This window comes from Scyliorhinus torazame, chromosome 6 (genome assembly GCF_047496885.1).
Source record: "Scyliorhinus torazame isolate Kashiwa2021f chromosome 6, sScyTor2.1, whole genome shotgun sequence".
NCBI lineage: Eukaryota > Metazoa > Chordata > Chondrichthyes > Carcharhiniformes > Scyliorhinidae > Scyliorhinus > Scyliorhinus torazame.
Genome location: NC_092712.1, coordinates 134,665,044 through 134,686,399, shown reverse-complemented (window position 1 = coordinate 134,686,399; position 21,356 = coordinate 134,665,044). Strand labels below are relative to the sequence as shown.

The 21,356-nt window shown below is 46.2% G+C and overlaps 1 protein-coding gene across 1 annotated transcript in view; it reads right to left on the bottom strand.

The window, feature by feature from the left end:
• cntnap2a (contactin associated protein 2a) overlaps nucleotides 1-21,356 on the bottom strand; it is a 2,812,093-nt gene that overhangs the window by 259,944 nt on the left and 2,530,793 nt on the right. The window contains exon 19 of the mRNA XM_072508818.1: nucleotides 8,186-8,407. Coding sequence (XP_072364919.1) covers nucleotides 8,186-8,407 — 222 coding nt within the window. The remainder of the gene's footprint in view (nucleotides 1-8,185; nucleotides 8,408-21,356) is intronic.

Sequence of the window (21,356 nt, the reverse complement as noted above, 5' to 3'; positions counted from 1 at the left end):
AAGTATTTATTTGAACTCCAATCCTTAAGAGATGGCATTGAATAACTGAACACCGTATCTATTACTTGGGTAATGTTGTTTCCAATTGCACTCTTACAAATGAAAAGTCCCTGTGGAGGCTTATGTGGAGCATAAACACGTATGGGCTATTTGGGCCAAATGTCCTGTTTCTATGATATATTCCAATTTTCCATTCATTAACTTTCATGGATGGTAATTCCATGGCCTCCCTTACAGGCTTATGCTCTTTTCCACTTGGTTTTGCTGTATTTGCAATGCTGGGGAATCCAACAGCCTTAGGCTCAATGGGTCATTTTCTGCTTGTATTATAACTACTTCTGTTGCACTTTTCAAAGCTGCAAAGCAAATCCAACACTGAAATAGTTATTTCTCCCCTTACACATTTCCTTTGTATCATCAGTTAATCAGAACATTCACACAAGGAACCCTGAGGCCCTTTAAAAACATGCATTTTCTAGAAGTGACAGATTGGTCAATATCTTATTATTACTTAGCCTGTAAACCAAACTGCCTTCTGGCTTCTGTCTCAGACCATCAACAAATAGATGAGACTAAATTGTGGCTAACCAACTGTGAACCTGCACACTGATTGTTGATTCTTCAGTTAGTGCTGAATGTAGCATCCATTCACTCAACCGTTAGTTCCCAGCAAATCTTATCTAACCTGGTCAGAAGGTATCCGAATATATCAGAGAAAAGGCCATTCATCACATTGTTTCCGTATTGCCCCTAAATCTATATTGCCCCTCTTGAACCTAGATACTTAGAGGGGAAAGAGTTTATTGAGTTTGGGAGGAGAAAATGAATTGAGGGCTGAGTAAAGTTATCATCATCCTCATCATCAGTGGTCTGCACATCCCGGCATATTTCTCTCTTCTCCAAACGGATGGATCTTAAGGTACTCTTTGAAATTCTCCATACTTTTTCCCATTCTACAGCTGACCCCCAAACTTCCTTTCTTTTCTCTCTTTTTGTCTTTCTTATATCATCTGTCTTCCTATTGCTTCTTACGATACCCCACTCCCACTGAGCACATACTCAAGCCAAATAATTTGCCTCTTTCTGAACAATCTAATTGTATTCTTCTTATGTCATTGCCAACACCTGCTTACTACTTGCCTTGCCTATTCAGTTTACTTTTTCCTAACCCACATCTCAAAATTCTCCAGAGATCCTCTTCTTTCTCCAGTATGCATTTTTCAGCATCATATAGCACCACTCACCAGATCAAAGTCATCACTAATATGTTTTTAAGTTTAAAAACATTTTTAGAGTACCCAATTAATTTTTTCCAATTAAGAGACAATTTAGCATGGCCAATCTACCTACCTTGCACATCTTTGGGATGTGGGGGCGAAACACATGCAAACACGGGGAGAATGTGCAAACTCCACACGGACAGTGACCCAGAGCTGGGATCGAACCTGGGACCTCAGCGCCGGGTGGCTGCAGGGCTAACCGTGCTGCCCTAAGTCATCACTAATACTTCCTTCAGTTCCCTATTCAACTCCGTTCACAGGGGAACATTTTGCGGGTACAATTTAATGGGAAAAGTTCTAAGTGCCATATCGGCCGCGACTTCCCGGGTGCTTCCTAACGGCCGGGCTGACAAGGCCGCGGCCCGTATTTAACGGCACTTGCCGGAAATGATCCCCCATGCGCTTCACAGCGGAACTGGCTGTCCCACCAGCTGATTTGTTGGAACTGTGCCCAGCATTTCCCCACTAACAAGGTCGAGCTGCTCATAAATGCTCCCTCTGTACTCACTCCCAGGCAGCACATGTCCGTGGCACCACGTCGACCTGCTCCATGCTTTGGGGATACCGACCTGGACAGGCTGCTGTGCGCAGTGGAGGCGAGACGGGACATCTTGTTCCCCCTAGGGGGTTGGAGGACCAATAACAGGGCCGCCAATGCCACCTGGGAGGCAGTGGCAGGGGCCATCAGTTCGGGTGGTGTGACCAGCAGGACCTCTGTACAATGTCGGAAGACCAACGACCTCCACCAGGACACAAGGGTAAGTTAACACCAGCTCCCTGATATCAGTCTTGCCTGCCACCTCCCCCTGACATCTGCCACCCCCGCCCCCAACAGGTTGGTGGCTGGCATCTTGCACCCCACCTCCGCAGTGAGTTGTTTATGTCAGACAAAATGATCCTTCCCTCTCACTGACCACATGTCTATTCTCTCACAGGATCTCCATCTGATGAGGCCAGGCCATCCGGGGCCGCCACCCCCCGGTTACCCAAGAGAACACCTTGGAGGAGACCACATTTGAGGTGTCACAGCTGTCATCCCCACCGTCCACTAGTGCAGAGACACATACCTCAGTAGGCGATATTAGTGAAAAGGCTTCTGGGGCACAATCTGGTGAGCACCACATGCTAGGGCACGGCCGTGTGATTCAGGGGTGTGGGAAGCCTGCCCTCAGCGTATTATCCAGTCCTACGTTCAGGCGTTCACTGTATTTTTCCTAATTTATCATTCGGTCTCATTGATCTATTGTTGACATGTTTAATGTTGTGAGCCTTAGGAGCTGATCAAAGTTTTCTTCATTTAGGATGCTTGCAACAAGCCTTGGGCCTCTTGTCCACTTCCCATCTTATCAGTGGGGCCTGGAATTAATTCCAGATCCAGGCGATGACAGGACACCTTTCTAACATATTACAATAGGGCTGGTTTAGCTCAGTGGGCTTGTGATGCAGAACAAGGGCCGCAGCGCGGGTTCAATTCCCGTACCAGCTGAGAATTCTGAATTCTCCCTCTGTGTACCCGAACAGGCGCCGGAATGTGGCGACTAGGGGCTTTTCACAGTAACTTAATTGCAGTGTTAATGTAAGCCTACTCGTGACAATAAAGGTTATTTATTTATTTTACTTCTGAATTTCGTAAGTATCTAGCACCAGGTTTCACCAAAGGAACGGCTTTCAATGCCAACTTTGAATCTTGTTACTTCTTCCTTTCGTCTCTGAAACCAGACATCCAAATGTGGGTCCATTAAAGGATTTAGAGAGCACCCTAATCCTTTAGGTAGTAAATCCTTTGTTTAGTGTCGTATGTAGTTAGACAGATCAGAAAGGCAGTAGGTTTGTTGGTCTGTACTAATTTAGGTGAACTCATTTGAGATGAGGATATGATTAATCTCAGCATTTAGATGAGAGTTGGGAATAGCCAAACAAGGGGCGAAATTCTGCTACCCGCCCCGCCACATTTCTGCCCCGACCGGCCGGCGGGAGTCTCCGTAACACCGGCCGGTCAATGGGGTTTCCCATTGTGGGCAGCCCCACGCCGTCGGGAAACCCCCGGGCGCCGGCAAAACGGAGACTCCCGCCGGCGGAGAATGACGCCCAAGGTTTCTGCTCCCATGTGCTAGCCAGTTAGCTTTACTGCAAAATGCATGTGCATGCCACATGAAGACAGGATTGGATTTAATATGGAATTGGGTTCAGCTGCAACATATTCTATGAAAAGTAGTCTGGCTGCGGGCAGTGCCTAATGGTGAAGCCAGCAAACAATAAAACTATAATTTTCTACATCTGAAGAACAGGTACAATTCAAGCCAACTCTTGTAATTTTGTTTATAGGGAGTCTAACAGCACATTGATTTGAAAATTAGGCTCTCATACATAAAGGTTGTGCTGATCTGTTAAATTTGATTTTCTTTAATGACTACAATTTGTTTGCACACAAGTAATTACTCATTTTCAGAATTCTGCAAAAGCCAATGTTCACAAATAGCTGTCTGAAAAAAAACAAAAAGTTGGAAATCTGACACTGAATGTATTTATACAGGTGGCTGGTGAATGAAATATGAGAGGAGAAGAAATTAGTAGGAATAGCATTTTTTGGCAATATTTTGTTGGTAAATAAGATTTCATGTTCTGTCTTCTGAATACGATTGGATATTGCATCTCATAATCGTTTTGCTTTTTATTTTTGGTTTGATTTTAGCACAGTTTTCTATTTCATTTCTCTGAGGCATGATAGCCTGAGCCATGTTTTGTTCTCAGATCTGATAATATGACAGGATTTACACAGTGTATAAATAGTGTTATGCTTGATCGTAAATGAAAATCAAGGTACTCATCTAGTTGGTTGTCATGCAACGTCGCAACAGTTCTAACAATATAGGAGAGCTTTGCTTAAAATTTAAAGTGAAGCAACATCCAGGAATTATGTAACTCTGGAAGTGACCTTTTTTAACAATGCACCTCCCACACTCGGAAACAATTACAGTAATAATGCTAAGATTTTAGAAGCCTTCTTAATTTATACATAAAATAATTAATCCTGCTGTCTTTGTTTTCAGTTAACTCTCCCCTAATTTCCCTGTTCTTGCTTTTCCGTGTTCACTATTATATCTTTTATATACATTATTTGAATATTGCTGGAAAAAAAGACTTACTGTCAAAGATGTTTGTCTTGCACCAAGCAGGAGGGATACATGCAAGTACACCAAATTTTAGATTTTCTGATTGGTTGAGGTATTTCCATGGGGAATGCACAAGGGAGTAGCTATACCCCAAGCTTATGGTTAAATTCAAAACAGACAAGTTGACTTTGATTGGTCAAGTTGTTGCCTTGGGAAATACACCAGAGGACACTTATTCCCCATAGTTTTGTCGGTATACCAATGTCAGGTCAGATATTAAGGCCATATACCCCAAGACTAGTGGATCTTATCAAAGCATGTCCCTTATGCTGGTTGCATAATTATCTGTCTTGGATGCGATTTAATGGCCTCCTCGTGCTCGACTTGGTGATGCAACGAGGCCGTTGAATCTCGCGAGAGGCCTCTTGCGGGATTTGCAATACCATTTGAGATTGAACACGATCTTGTGAGACATCGTGATCTGGAACTCGCCCTCACTTGCCAAGATCCAGATTAACATATTAAATGAGCCATTAGGCCAGGCATAATGGCATCTGGGGGGGGACGGGGACGGTACTCTCAGGCCATTAGACACCCCTGGGTGATCGGGCGCAGGGCAATGTGGTACATTGGAAAGCCCTTTAGCACCTGGATACATTGGCACTGCCAGCCTGGCACCTTGGCACTGCCACCAGGGCACCCTGGCAGTGCTACCCTGGCACTGCTGGGGTGCGAAGCTGGGAGTGCCAAGGTGCCCGGGTGCCTGGTTGCACGTTCCAGGGATTGTGCCTGGAGTGTCTTGCCCTGAAGAGGTGGGGTGAGGGGGGAGTGTCGAGGACCACCTAACGGGTCAGTTGGATTCAGTGGGGGGGGGGGAAGCGCATCTGGATGTTGCAAAGGGGTAGCTGAGGGGTGTCAACAGACCGGAGCGACATTTAAAAATGGCTCCCCGATCCATGAACACTCTTCCTGCACTGGCGAGCTGAGCTCATCAGTATTAGAAATGAGATCAGTGCAGCCTGGGCAGGCTGTTCCTTGCCGAGGTCAAAGAAAATGGGAAAATTTCATTAAATAGCGCAATATTTCTCAGTGGTAATGCACAGGATCGATAAAGGAGAGTCAATAGGTGTAGTTCAAAAAGGTAACTGTACAAAAGACTACTTAATAGGATAAGAGCTCCATGATGTTGCGGGTATTATATTAGCATGGAAAGAAGATAGGCTAACTAAAGAAGTCAAAGAGTTGGGATAAGAGGACCATTTTCAGGATGGCAACCTATAATTAGTGAAGTGCCACATGAAATGCCAAGGTGCGATGGTTAGATTCTTAGTGGGCGATGGTCATTGCCTGGCACTTGTATGGCATGAAAGTTACGTTCCACTTGTCAGCTTTTTTGTGAGGAGAAAATGGAACTGTGGCCCTCAAGGGAAAAGGTTTGACAAGCCTACCTTATGCATTGTGTAGTGAAATAAGACTGAGAAAAGGTGAGGGAGTGGGACTAGGTGAATTGCTTTGGCAGACAGCCAGCACAAAACAATGGATCGATTGGTGTTCTTATATGCTCTCACCCTTCTGCCAACATGTTTGAAGATGGGGCCTGCTCGTAAAATGCTGCATATGCCCTGTCTGCTGCCTTCCCACACACCCCTGACCTGTCTGCCATTTTATGATGGGCAGTGGATGCATCAGGTGGCTCAATGGCCCTTAGGCTTATTGAGCTTGTGAAGTCTTATTTGGTGTGATGGTGTCAGGTAAAGTGGGGGGTGGAGGGTGAGAGACCACTTTCAGGGGTCGGATTGGCTGGCGGTGGTTAGTAATACTGTCTCACAGTGTCAAGGACCTGAGTTCAATTCCAGCCTTGGGTGACTGTATGGAGCTTGCATGATCTTCTCGTGTCTACAAGGGCTTCCTCCAAGTACTTCGATTTTCCCCCACAGTCCTATGGTGTGCAGGTTAGGTAGTTTAACCATGCTATAGTGCCCCTTAGTGTCCAAAGATGTGTAGATTACGTGGGGTTATGGGGATAGGGCAGGGGAGTGGGTCTAGGTCAGGTGCTCTTTTGGAGGGTCGGAACAGACTCAATGTGCTGAACAGTCTCCTTCTGCATTATAGGGATTCTGTGGATTCCCACCCACCTCAACCTATCTGTCATTTTATGAGGGACAGTGGAGGCATCTGGTGGTCCACTGTCCCTTGGGCCTATTGAGCTTGTAACGTCTTACTAGGTGAGCTGGTGCCAGGCCAGATTGGGGGTGGGGGTAGGGGCGGGGTGGTTGAGGGGTTGGAGGGGTGGGGAGAGATCCCTTTCGGAGATCAGATTGGGTGGCAGATCTTTAAGGTGAGGGATTGAAGTTGCGGCCTGAGCCAATTAATGCCCTTCTGAGCATAAACGGATTTTGTGAGTGGGCTCCCAATCAATTTTTTGGTTGGGGCTGGTGGGGTGGGTTGTGTGTGTGTGTTGGGGTGGGGGGGGGGGCACATAGCACAAACCACCCCTGTAAAATCCAGCCCTGTGATCTTGGAATTCATCTTTTGTGGAGGGGTAGATGTTGGGCTTTGTCAGAAAAGAGGATGTTTAACTCTGAGGTTTCGCAAGTATATCTGGGTCTGACTAAAATGTAATTGAGAACTAACTGGGGTGTTGGATTTATGGTTAAAAAAATTTGCAAGGACAGGGCTCTCTTGCTGGCCATATCTCTTAACCATAATAAAACCCATGAAATAAACAATTGATGATGAGAGTAACTTGATATGAGATACTGGACTTGTAAATTTAGATTACAAGTGACCAGCACTTTTCACATTTCTCAGTTTCTATTTGCCCAGGCATGAGAATATAATGTTGAAATATTCAGTGCTCAATACCAATAAAAAATTATTGCAGACAGGGAAGCATCCACAGCTATAGCTTGCCACTTGTGATAAGTAGGGTGATTCAGCCTGAACAAGCAACAGGAATATTACCATATTCTAGGATGGTATCCTGTACTGTTTTAACTCGTTAGATTTCACTATTACTTATGTCCACAGTTGGGGATGCCCAAACCTTGACTTTGCCAACTTGCAAATAGGTTCCCTGGACTTAGACGTGTTAATTGTGTTCATACATGGAAACAGTGCTCATTCTATATTGGGAAACAGAAATGTGTGAATTTCTCAGATGCTTAACATAGAACATACAGTGCAGAAGGAAGCCATTCGGCCCATCGAGTCTGCACCGACCAACTTAAGCTCTCACTTCCACCCGATCCCCGTAACCCCAAAACCCCTCCTAACCTTCTTGGTCACTAAGGGCAATTTATCATGTCCAGTCCACCTAACCGGCACGTCTTTGGACTGTGGAAGGAAATCGGAGCACCGGAGGAAACCCACACAGACACTGGAGAACGTGCAGACTCCGCACAGACAGTGACCCAGTGAGGAATCGAACCTGGGATCCTGGCGCTGTGAAGCCACAGTGCTATCCACTTGTGCTACCATGCTGCCCATTAAGTTGGAGACTCTTCAATATATTGATAAGTTTCTGGACAAGTCAGATATTAGCTGACCCCAATAAATTGTTTAATGAGGACACTTATACATTTACTTTGAACATTGGAATGTTTCCATTAAGATAGTGTCCCGCAATGTAAAGTTTGGGTCAAAGTCATATCAAATAGCAGGTCATAGTTATTCTAATATCACATATTAAAAATAAAATTAACAAATACGAAGAAATGGAAAGCGTTCCATAATTCTCACATCGGACATGTGGCACATGCAGAGATATAAAGTAAAACTTCACCATCTCACCATTGTGTTTCAGAATCACAGCCATGTAATCTGGTGAGTAGGTGCTGATGTACAGGAGGATGCTGGGAGTGTTGGTAGTGCTGAAACTGAAAACCAGATCCTCTTTGGTCAAAGTAAGGTTGGAGTTAGCTGGTTGTGAACTCTGGAAGTCTTTTGGAATGTCCTCAGAAGACTGGAAGCTGTAGCGTATCCAAGTCCCAGCCTCAAAGAACCCACCGACATCTGCAAAGTGATATTAGCAAGAACATTATGAAAAATAGTTCATTCTTATCGGCATTCTACTGAAGATACAGATATCACATGGTTAACAGTGCAATGACAAATACGGTGATTGTACTTTATAGTTCCTGTACCAATGGCAACCCCTACTTCAGCAGCTGAGTGAGATTAAACACAGATAATGGGCGGGAATTTCCATGAGCCGTCGGCGGTATCTTCTGGTCCTACTGTTGTCAACGAGGTTTCCCGTTGAATGCCCCCCTTGCCACGAGGAAACCCGCGTTTGGGGTGCACCATCGGCAGCACTGGAAGATCCCGCCCATATAAACGCCTGGAAAATTCCAGCTGATAAGTTTGTGTTTACACTCATATTTACTGCTCAGACCCTTAGGCACTGAAGCAATGCAAGAGGTGTCTTTTTTGTTGAGGGGGAGGTACCAAGCAAAGGTCACAAAGCCAACAGTAATTATGCAAACAAAAGACATAAAAGAAACAGACAGGCTGGGTTCATTGCCCTGTAGAGTTCCAAATGGCAGACCGTTTGAGTTGCAAGACTGATGTGAAGTTTGGAAAAATAGCCACATGGAAGCCAGTGATCTAGGTTAGATATCCAACCTATAGATTGCCATGAAGATCACACAGCTACAATAAATGGACTCAAATATAAGGCAACTAATTGAATACAACCTGCTGGACTAAAGTGAAGATCAGCTATAGCATCCAGCAAGCTTGACACTTTGTTTCCCCAGCCAATAAAAGGTACAAACGCCAGTACATATTTTCTCCATTGGATATAAAGGATCACTTGGTGAAACAAAATGGAGCAGGATGTAACCCAACTGATTTTGTTCTATGGAGTGTGCCCTATTATCCTTCACACTCCAGTGAAGGAAATCTGCCCATATAGTCACCACTGGGGGGCACAAATCTGTCACAACGTTTTCAGTATTAGTCCATTTGAATTGTTCAAAGACGGCTCTATTCTATCAGAGGCAGGCCTGAATTTTTGCTTTTGCGTCAAGAGCACCGACTCGGGAAAATTCCTGGCTCCGCAAACTTGACTTCTGACAAACTGCCCCAGATGTTTAGAATTTTATTCCAGAGCAAGTAGGTATTAATGGGAATCAGGATCATCCCAGCTCAAAACAGTGCGGAGACAGCCATAAAGGACTGCCGGCTGTGTGAAAGGCTGACCTTGGTACTTCGGCACTTCTAAGGAAAAATAATAAAACAAAGAAAAAGCCCTTTAGCCCTCACGACTCAGATCCCCTACATACTGTCTATGCCCAACTGTGCCAATACATACCACCTCATGTTCCCAGTCCATCCCCATGGCCTTTCATGCTCTCCTTGCCAACCTGCCTTTCTACCCACCCTATGTCTCTTTATAGCTCCTATGTCAACATATGAACCTCTACCCATCGCCACAGCCCTTTAAGCCCCTCTATCAAATATTGCTTACCCATGTCCCCCACCCTTGCCATTACAAGCTCTATGTCAACTCACCCAGCATACACAATGGGCAGCGCTCAGGACACATGCTAAAGTGAAATAAGAACATAAGAACTAGGAGCAGGTGTAGGCCATCTGGCCCCTCGAGCCTGCTCCACCATTCAATGAGATCATGGCTGATCTTTTGTGGGCTCAGCTCCACTTTCCGGTCCGAACACCATGACCCTTAATCCCTTTATTCTTCAAAAAACTATCTATCTTTATCTTAAAAACATTTAATGAAGGAGCCTCTACTGCTTCACTGGGCAAGGAATTCCATAGATTCACAACCCTTTGGGTGAAGAGGTTCCTCCTAAACTCAGTCCTAAATCTACTTCCCCTTATTTTGCGGCTATGCCCCCTAGTTCTGCTTTCACCCGCCAGTGGAAACAACCTGCCCGCATCTATCCTATCTATTCCCTTCATAATCTTATATGTTTCTATAAGATCCCCCCTCGTCCTTCTAAATTCCAACGAGTATAGTCCCAGTCTACTCAACCTCTCCTCGTAATCCAACCCCTTCAGCTCTGGAATTAACCTAGTGAATCTCCTCTGCACACCCTCCAGTGCCAGTATGTCCTTTCTCAAGTAAGGAGACCAAAACTGAATAAAATACTCCAGGTGTGGCCTCACTAACACCTTATACAATTGCAGCAGAACCTCCCTAGTCTTAAACTCCATCCCTCTAGCAATGAAGGACAAAATTCCATTTGCCTTCTGAATCACCTGTTGCACCTGAAAACCAACTTTTTGCGACTCATGCACTAGCACACCCAGGTCTCTCTGCACAGCAGCATGTTTTAATATTTTATCATTTAAATAATAATCCCTTTTGCCGTTATTCCTACCAAAATGGATAACCTCACATTTGTCAACATTGTATTCCATCTGCCAGACCCTAGCCCATTCACTTAGCCTATCCAAATCCCTCTGCACACTTCCAGTATCCTCTGCACTTTTTGATTTACCACTTATCTTAGTGTCGTCTGCAAACTTGGACACATTGCCCTTGGTCCCCAACTCCAAATCATCTATGTAAATTGTGAACAGCTGTGGGCCCAACACTGATCCCTGAGGGACACCACTAGCTACTGATTGCCAACCAGAGAAACACCCATTAATCCCCACTCTTTGCTTTCTATTAATTAACTAATCCTCTATCCATGCTACTACTTTCCCCTTAATGCCATGCATCTTTATCTTATGCAACAACCTTTTGTGTGGCACCTTGTCAAAGGCTTTCTGGAAATCCAGATATACCACATCCATTGGCTCCCCGTTATCTACCGCACTGTTAATGTCCTCAAAAAATTCCACTAAATTAGTTAGGCACGACCTGCCCTTTATGAACCCATGCTACGTCTGCACAATGGGCAATTTCCATCCAGATGCCTCGCTATTTCTTCCTTGATGATAGATTCCAGCATCTTCCCTACTACCGAAGTTAAGCTCACTGGCCTATAATTACCCGCTTTCTGCCTACCTCCTTTTTTAAACAGTGGTGTCAACTTTGCTAATTTCCAATCCGCCGGGACCACCCCAGAGTCTAGTGAATTTTGGTAAATTATCACTAGTGCATTTGCAATTTCCCTAGCCATCTCTTTTAGCACTCTGGGATGCATTCCATCAGGTCCAGGAGACTTGTCTACTTTCAGCCCCATTAGCTTGCCCATCACTACCTCCTTGGGGATAACAATCCTCTCAAGGTCCTCACCTGTCATAGCCTCATTTCCATCAGTCACTGGCATGTTATTTGTGTCTTCAACTGTGAAAATCGACCCAAAAATCCTGTTCAGTTCCTCAGCCATTTCCTCATCTCCCACTATTAAATCTCCCTTCTCATCCTCGAAAGGACCAATATTTACCTTAGCCACTCTTTTTTGTTTTATGTATTTGTAGAAACTTTTACTATCTATTTTTATATTCTGAGCAAGTTTACTCTCATAATCTATCTTACTCTTCTTTATAGCTTTTTTAGTAGCTTTCTGTTACCCCCTAAAGATTTCCCAGTCCTCTAGTCTCCCACTGATCTTTCCTACTTTGTATGATTTTTCCTTCAATTTGATACTCTCCCTTATTTCCTTAGATATCCACGGTCGATTTTCCCTCTTTTTACCGTCCTCCCTTTTTGTTGGTATAAACCTTTGCTGAGCACTGTGAAAAATAATGTTCTTAGGTTGAAATCTTCTGTCTGTTCAATGCCAGCTGAATCTTCTGGTCCCGCTGGCGGTAAATGCCTCTGCCACCATGAAACACCCGGTGGGGAGCGTGGAAAATCCAGCCCCAAGTATCTATTTAACCAACACTGTGTTGATAACAACCCATTCACTGCATTTAAATCCCTTCAACTTAATCCATATAAAACAAATATTTTCTTTAATTACTTACTCTGGATGGCATGGACAAGTTGGGCCGAAGGGCCTCTTTCTATGCTGTAAACATCTATGACTCGATAACAGAAACAAGCATTTGTATTCATAGCCATACATCATTATAACCACTTGGCGCAGTCAATCAAACTGTGGACTGACTGGCACCCTACTGTGATAATGATATGTTGTGAAATCAATCATGAAGTACAAATCCATAATGATATACTTCAGGCTTACGTGAATCGACAGAGTGAAATAGCAAACACTATTTTTTTTAATTGCAGACTGTTTTTTAATTTAAAGGGCAGGAGTTGTAAGGGACAGTTTGGCAGCTCCAATGGGATTTAAATGCTTTGGCAGCTTGAAAATTCCAAGGGGGTTTAAATGCCTTGATAGCTTGACAGTTCCAATGAGCTTTGCCACGTTGTATGCACATTCAGGTCTACTTTTAAGGCAGCATGGTAGCATAGTGGATAGCACTGTTGCTTCACAGCTCCAGGGTCCCAGGTTTGATTCCTGATTTGGGTCACTGTCTGTGAGGAGTCTGCTCGTTCTCCCCGTGTCTGCGTGGGTTTCCTCCGGGCGCTCCGGTTTCCTCCCACAGGTCCCGAAAGATGTTCTGTTAGATGAATTGGACATTCTGAATTCTCCCTCTGTGTACCCGAACAGACTTTTCACCGTAACTTAATTGCAGTGTTAATGTAAGCCTACTTGTGACAATAAAGATGACTATTATTATTATTTCAATAATCCAAAGGCACATGACCTCTCCTAAAGGTAATCGTATCTCTCCAAAAGGTGTCCCTGGACATTTCCAAAAGGGTACCTTAGCTCTCCAAAAGGTTATCCTACCTTTCCAGAGAACTTTGATAATGTTAGACTTTCTCCTGAAGAGTGTAATGTCTACAAGTTTTAATTCAGACATTCTACTAATGAAAGCTACATCTGTTTGAAGGCAGCCGCACTTTTATAGCTGCCTTGGTAAATTGAGGATGTGCAAACGACAATATTCCCCTCCTCCGCCCCAGAAATAGGGGGTGGGATTCTCCACTCCCGCGCCGAAGTGCCCACACCATCGTGAACGCCGTTGAGGTTCACGACGGCGCGAGACGGCCCCTATCCCGACCGCTTCAGGGCCCGATAATGGGCTAGGAGCGGGGCTGCGTCATTTATACGCGCCAGGCCTTGTCGCCGCGTAAAGGTGGGGCCGCATACATGACGCGGCCGGCGCCACATAACTGGCGTCACCCACGCATGCGCGGGTTGGCCAGCGCCAACCCGCGCATGCGTGGTTGCCGTCCTCTCCGAGTCTGCCCCGCAAGAAGATGGCAGACGGATCTTGCGGGGCTGTGGAAGACAGGAGGTCCTCCTTCAGAGAGGGGGTGGTACCGATCGCGGGCCAGACCCCATTTGAGGTACCCCCCGGTGCAGGATCCCCCCTCCTCCCCCACAGGCCGCCCCGCCAGCATTCCCGCGCCGTTCCCGACGGCAGCGACCAGGTGTGGACGGCGCCGGGCGGGGGAGAACCCGCCATTTTGGCCTGGCCACTCGGCCCATCCGGGCCTGAGAATAGCAGGGGTGCCAGGGAATCGCCATTTTGGGTGTCTCGGGCGATTCTCCGGCCTGCGCCGCGCGGAACACGACGGGGCTGTTCCCGCCGCTTGGGAGAATCGCGCACAGGATTTCCAGAATTGATGCTCCAGCAACATTTTGGCTAAGCTAGAGATCCTCTCCTTTCCCCATGAAAATTCAGGCCTCAAATCGTTAAAGTCAAATATATGTTTCTGTGGTGGATTGCGTATGGAAATTCAGCCAGTTTTGTTACAGGTAAGGGGTTGTTAATTTAAACAGCACAAATTTCTCCTCTCACCATCCATCTGTAAACAGAAAGGCGTTTGATTGTTTTTTCCCTCTTTATAAATGGTGTTGTATTTCCCAACCCTTTGGTGTGAATTTTCTATTAATAACCCCCAGCAATCTCGATATAGGATGGACTAAAAAGGGTTAGTTTATGGCAAACATTCAAAACCCAAAAGGAGGGTTGCAATGTTGCCTCCACACTCAGATAGTACAAAGAGGGGTAGGGAAGAGAAGGTTTTACAGTACAGAGGCCACTGAGAAAATAAGTATTGTTTAACATGGGTTCCAGAGTCCAGAACCAAAGTCCAATGAGTTCTTCCTTCACGGAGGTTAGTGGCTTGAAAGCTTTTCTGGTGATGTTGACGTCACATGATGAGATAGGCATGTAGAAGTGAATTAGTCTGGATGGTTATGGTACAGAATTTCCAGTAGAATCCATGTAGAAGGTGGAGGGGCAGGTGCCCAATGTGGGCAGAACCCCTTGTCTATGAGCCTGCTAGTTTGATGATAAACAGCACACTGAGCTATGCAGTTCAGCAAGGCCATATTACTTTTTCCACAAGCCGGAGACCCATGTTACATGACTCCCACCTCTCCACCACCTTTGACAATGGATGTGTATCCATCATCTGGATTCCGAAGAGTGTTAAATGTCTTAGCCATTAGGAATTGTAAGGAAAGTTGTGGGGCCTTTGTCTTAGCAGCCAATCCATTTCCGTCTATCCATCCTAGGTTATTAAATGCAGATGGCCTTTGTATTGATCTCTTTGAAGTTGGGCTGTACAGTCCACAGGTGGTCATTAGTGGCTCTTCGGAGATAATGAGGTGTGGGTTTCCCTAAAACTTCCAAGTGGCTTATTTGATTCCAGTGCTGTAGACAAAGTTTCAGCCATTTTAAAGGTCTTTGTTCAGTTAAAAAAAAAATTAGAAATAGAAATGAGCATATATATAATAAAACTGTACAGTGTGAGGCATTAGCCCCTCACAATGGTAAAGAAATTTTCTTAACTCTTAGAAAAATCATAATGTCAGTACACCTAAACTAAACTGAATTCCACTCACAGATTTTGATCTGACAATCAAATGCAAATCTATCAATTAATATTTTAATTTTTGAAAACCTTTGATTTCATTACTTTATGTATCTCATTACTACATATTTTGTATCCATCTGTGATTATTGCTTTCTTCCTAGCTTGAGAGCATTGAGGTCAATTAAAGCAGTAAAAGCATGGTAACCTCTCCTATCCTTCAGCACTGCAATGGTTTCTTGTAATTTATATCTGGAATCCAATTCAGCAAATGTTAGCTGTGTTCTGTGGTTTGCTTTTGTCTAAATAACAGTACTAGTCCCTGTAATGCAAAAATATTAGAAAATATGAATAATTCTTTGTAGACTTCAATGTGGTATTATTCAGTTATGCAGTTGAATAGGTCCCAGTAGATGTCGGATCAATTCATGGTCGGATCCAATATCAGAATTCAAGTTTTGAAAATGGAGACGTCTGTACTGGGCATTGTTCCAATTTATCATCATTTTGTTTGATTTGTACCACAAGATAATGACCACTTTTGCTTTAGTTATGGTCAATTTATGTGATTAATGGGTACCTGCATGCTTAATTAAAATTAAAATGAGATCTCATTATAGCTGTACTTCATTATACATCATCCTGCAACACAGCAGTTTCACCTTTGGTGACAACTGCAAATTAAGTTAAAATGGCTGGTGCGCTTATCTGTAAGACAACACTGGGTACAGATAAATGTCAAAGCACAACTAAGATGCTCATCAATTTTTCCATAATTGTTTGGAGCATGAGTCATTGACTATTTTTCTCCATCCAAAGGAGTTGCAGGTCAATGAGTTCAGTATATATTTAGTATCTAAATGTTGGAAAAATACAACATGGAGAAGGGCTGGAAGATTCCAACTGAAAATTCTTCATTTTCAGATACATCATAATGAATGTTTTTTAAAAATCATCAAATTTAAATCATCAAATTTATTTATCGTCAGCCAAATATCTCCAAATCAAAGATTCAAGAATATATTAAAGTTACAATTTTTCACAATGGATCATTTTGCATTTTTAAGGCAATGGTGTTATAACAGTTGCTCCATGTTGCCAAACAATTAATGCCACAATAGCTGGATTTTCCCTGGGAGCTTCTACACCTTGCCATCAGACTCAAATGTGGATCAGAAACATGCAATTTGTGGGAAACAATCATTCATTGTGATATTCTCTGGAGCAGCCAATTAATGGCCAGAGTGTGGGTTTGCTTCCACATAAGGACGGGTGGACCCACTAAGCTTGAGAGCCAATTAAACTCCTTCCAGCTTGAAAGCAGCAGCAGGATGCAAAGGAAAGTAACTGAGGGAGAAAGCATGACAAAATGAATGCACCCTCTCTCCAAACTTTTATAAGATTAAATAAACAATGGCCTTAACAGCCAGGCCACCACTGTGATGGTGGTCGGTGTTGTGTTTGGTCTTTTATACCTTACAAAGAAATCCACCAAACACCTCGACTTGTCCAAGCCAGATTCTTTATTGTGTCTCATGTGGTAAGATAGCAATCTGTTACAGAGCACAATATCATGGAGTCTGCTTATTACTCCTCGTGAATCTGCACTGAGCACCAGCCATTCACTTACATGTCTTATTACCCTCTCAATCTTCTTCTGAAGATGACCGGATGTGTCTCCCCTTATATGGGAGTCACTGGTCACATGATCTTGGTCTTGAGACCACATGGTGTATCTGTACCGCCACCTGCTGGTTGGAGGTCGCACACCATCCATCTATGATATAGCTCATAGGCATATCACCACAGTGGGCATGGGATGGAGCCTCTAACAGGGTGACCTGCGGCTGCTGTTGCACACATGTAGGCAGGAAAAGTTTCCAGGCCAGTCTGGAGCACTGGTGCCCCAGTCTGTCACTGGGAAGCTGCTGTCACGCAGTTAAATGGGCCCCCACTCGTAGAATCACCAAATCATGGAATTTCATGCAGAAGGAGGCCATTTGGCCCATCGGGTTTGCACCGGTCCTAGGAAAGAGCACTCTACACCTTCACCCTATACCCATAATCCAACCTAACCTTTTGGAACCGAAGGGGCAATTTAGCATGGCCAATCCACCTAACCTGCACATCTTTGGACTGTGGAAGGAAACTGGAGCACTCAGAGGAAACCCACGCAGACACAGGGAGAAAGTGCAAACTCCACACAGCCAGTCACCGAAGGCCGGAATTGAACCTGGGACCTGGAGCTGTGAGGCAGCAGTGCTAACCACTGTGCCACCATAAGCACACTCCAGAGGGAACCTGAATGCGGACTTAAAAATCCCAGTCAGACTTTATTAATATGCTGTCAAGTACCTTAATTAGTTTAATTAGTTTCCTGCAATGTGCCATTAGGTAGACATGCTGCCCACAACTTTCTCCCATCTCTCTGATCTTTGTGCAACGGAATAATTCCTTGGACTTGTCACTATCCTGCCTCTCACCTGAATGGCAATTCTTCCTGTGTAAGCTCTCATGGTGACTGCTGGCAAAACTGTCTGGTGCACAGTAGAACCTCATCCTGCATGTACCTACCCATGCACTTCCCCCAGGGCTCTGTCACTGGATTGTAATCCAGAACAGGAATCTTGGCTGATTTTTTTCCTCCTAACTAGATAGCACTGAAACCAATTATATCAACCTTACCTCTGCTCTAACGGAGGCCCGTTAACTTAGTTCAGATCAGAAACTTTCTGATCTATATAGCCAGGAAACTTACTGACTAAACTCAGTGAGCTACCTGTCATGATATCCACATCAGCATATCATGGTGCAATCACACACACAATGATGGACAGGCAGTTGGACCAACCAACACACACATAACATCACAGCCAATCACCAGTGAGAGCACACGCACTATAAAACAGGGATCACCACAGTTCCCGCTCATTCTACCAGGAGATAGCTCAGAGCACGGTGCTCACAGTGCGCCACTCAAACATAGACCATGTGCTGAGTGCCTCACTAAGATAGTGATAGGGCTGGGTCCACAGGTTAACTGGTGAAGCACGTACTCAGCCAGTAGTTAGTTGTTATCGTTGACAAGACAATAAAACAGAGTTGTACCATGAACAGCGGTGTTGGATCATTTGTGCATCAGAAAACCCAACACGACATGATACCAGTAGTGGGCGCAAACCAGCGACTGTGAGACCTACCTGCACCCTTTCAGAAATCCGCCATCCTGCTCCATGGAAAACATCAGCCTGCTGCAGCCGCTCCGAATCGCTGGTAATCTCGGCATGAACTGGAAGCTCTTCCTCGAAGCCACAGACAGGGAGAATGCATTGGACACCAGGAAGATCGCCCTCCTCCTCTCCACGGCGGGGCAACATGCCATCCACATCTATAACTCCCTGGCATTCGCGGAAGGCGAGGACAAAACAAAATATAAGACGGTGCTTCTGAAGTTCGATGAACACTTCAGCGTGGAAGTCAATGAGAGCTTCAAGAGGTACCTATTCCAGAAGCGCCTGCAGGGTAAGGATGAGCCTTTCCAATCTTACTTGACACACCTCCGTATCCTCGCGCAGTCCTGCGGCTATGGGGCCACCTCCAACTCCATGATACAGGATCAGATAGTTTTTGGGGTCATCTCGGACACCCTACACCAGCAGCTCCTTAAAATAAAGCGCCTCACCCTAGCGACTGCCATCGAGAACTGCGTCCTCAATGAGAACGCTACCAGCCGGTACTCCCAAATCCAGGCGGCCGAAACGGCATGGCACGAGTCCTATGAAGTGGAGTGGGTCCAGTCGATCGAGTTCCTCCTGGCCCGCGGCCCGGACGAGGGCGGCCATTTCGCACACTTTCCGAGGTCTCCCGCGCTTGTACGCGCCAAAAGAGGGGACGTTGACGCAGAGGAACGTGATGCGCAGGCGTGCTCTATGCAGGACCGCACCGTGCATGCGCGGTGGCACAACGAACGCCATGACGTCACAACGTGTGGCAACTGTGGCTCTGCCCACTTAAAGCGGCAATGTCCGGCCAAAGCGCGACAATGCCTTCGATGTGGCAGGATGGGCCACTATGCTGCCTGCTGTCGAGCAGCTCAACCTACCAACTCCCAACAATTCCGCCAGCCTCGCAGGGACGTGCGGGCGATTCAACCCCTGCTACACTGAGTCATATCCAGATAGTATGCAGACCAGTGATACCGAAGACAGGGAGCCCTTCCGCGTTGCGGTAATCCACATGAACCAGATGTCCCCAAGTCCGAACCACCAGCCGCTGCCAGTTCACAGCATTGATCCGGGCGATGAGTGGTGTGCCACCCTAACGGTCAACCGATCACAGATCACATTTCGCTTGGACACTGGTGCCTCCGCCAATCTCCTCGCATGATCAGCCTTCCAGACCTCGAAGGTTAAACCACCGATTCTGCCATCCCACTGTCAGCTGGTTGACGACAATGGAAACGTCATCCCGGCCACGGGGTCCTGCCAGCTCGAGGTTACACACAACTCACACAAAGCCACATTATCATTTGAAATCGTTGGATCCTCCAAGGACTCTCTGTTAGGCGCACAGGCGTGCAAGATCCTCCACCTCATTCAGCGGGTACACACTCTGTCTCTAGAAGGCACGTCCGATTTCCCAGATACAGACTTTAGGGCGCAGCTCCACTCACTCTTCGCGCACAACCAGGAGGTTTGAGGGCATGGGCACACTGCCCTACACGTACAAAATACGTCTCAAACCGGACGCCACCCCGGTCATTCACGCACCTCGTAGAGTCCCAGCACCACTCAAGGACCGCCCCAAGCAGCAGCTGCAGGATCTGCAGGACCAAGGAGTGCTTTCCCGGGTCACCGAGCCAACGCCATGGGTCAGCTCCATGATGTGCGTCAAGAAGCGCTCCGGCGAGCTCCGGGTCTGTATCGACCCAAAAGATTTGAATCACAACATTATGAGGGAACACTACCCCATTCTCAAACGAGAAGAAATCATGAGCGCGATGGCTCGGGCAAAAATATCCACCAAGCTTGATGCCTCAAAGGGCTTTTGGCAGATTCAACTGGATCAGTCCAGCAGGAAGCTGTGCACTTTCAACACTCCATTTGGCAAATACTGCTACTGTAGGATGCCATTCGGCATCATTTCGGCCTCCGGAATGTTCCATCGCACCATGGAACAGATGATGGAGGGCATTGAAGGGGTACGCGTTTATGTAGACGACGTTATCATCTGGTCCACCACACCACAGGAGCACATCAGTCGTCTCCAGCGTGTCTTTGCACGGATGCGGGATCAGGGCCTGCGCCTTAACCGAGCCAAGTGCTCTTTTGGCCAGACTGAGCGAAAGTTTTTGGGGGACCTCATCTCCCGGTCGGGTGTGTGGCCGGATGCCGACAAAGTGGCAGCCATCGCAGCCATGCAGCAGCCGTCAGACAAGAAGGCAGTGCTGCGCTTTCTCGGGATGGTCAACTTCCTGGGGAAGTTCATTCCTAACCTTGCTTCGCACACGACTGCTCGTCGCCACCTGGTCAAAAAGACAAGTGAATTCCAGTGGCTGCCCGCACACCAGAGTGAATGGGAGGAGCTCAAGGTCAAGCTCACCACCGCCCCGGTACTGGCGTTTTTCGATACCACACGGGAAACAGAGATCTCAACTGACGCCAGCCAGTCTGGCATTGGGGCGGGACTACTGCAACGGGACAACACCGCATCATGGGCTCCAGTCGCCTATGCGTCGCGGGCCATGACCCCCACAGAACAGCGCTATGCGCAGATTGAGAAGGAGTGCCGAGGCCTGTTGACTGGCATCGACAAGTTTCACGACAATGTATATGGTCTTCCGCAGTTCACTGTGGAGACCGACCATCGTCCCCTGGTCGGCAGCATTCAGAAGTACCTCAACGACATGACCCCTCGCCTCCAGCGCATTCTGCTCAAGCTCCGGAGGTACGACTTCCAACTTGTCTACACCTCGGGGAAGGATCTCATCATCGCAGATGCTCTGTCCAGGGCGGTCAACACACCGCCCGACTCGGAGGGGTTAATTTGTCAGGTCGACGCACAGGTAGCCTTCACATCGACCAATCTGCTGGCTACTGATGCACGTCTGGCCCACATTCGCCGTGAGACTGCGACTGACCCCCTTCTACAACGTGTGATGCGCCACATGACGGAAGGGTGGCTCAAGAGGCAGTGCCC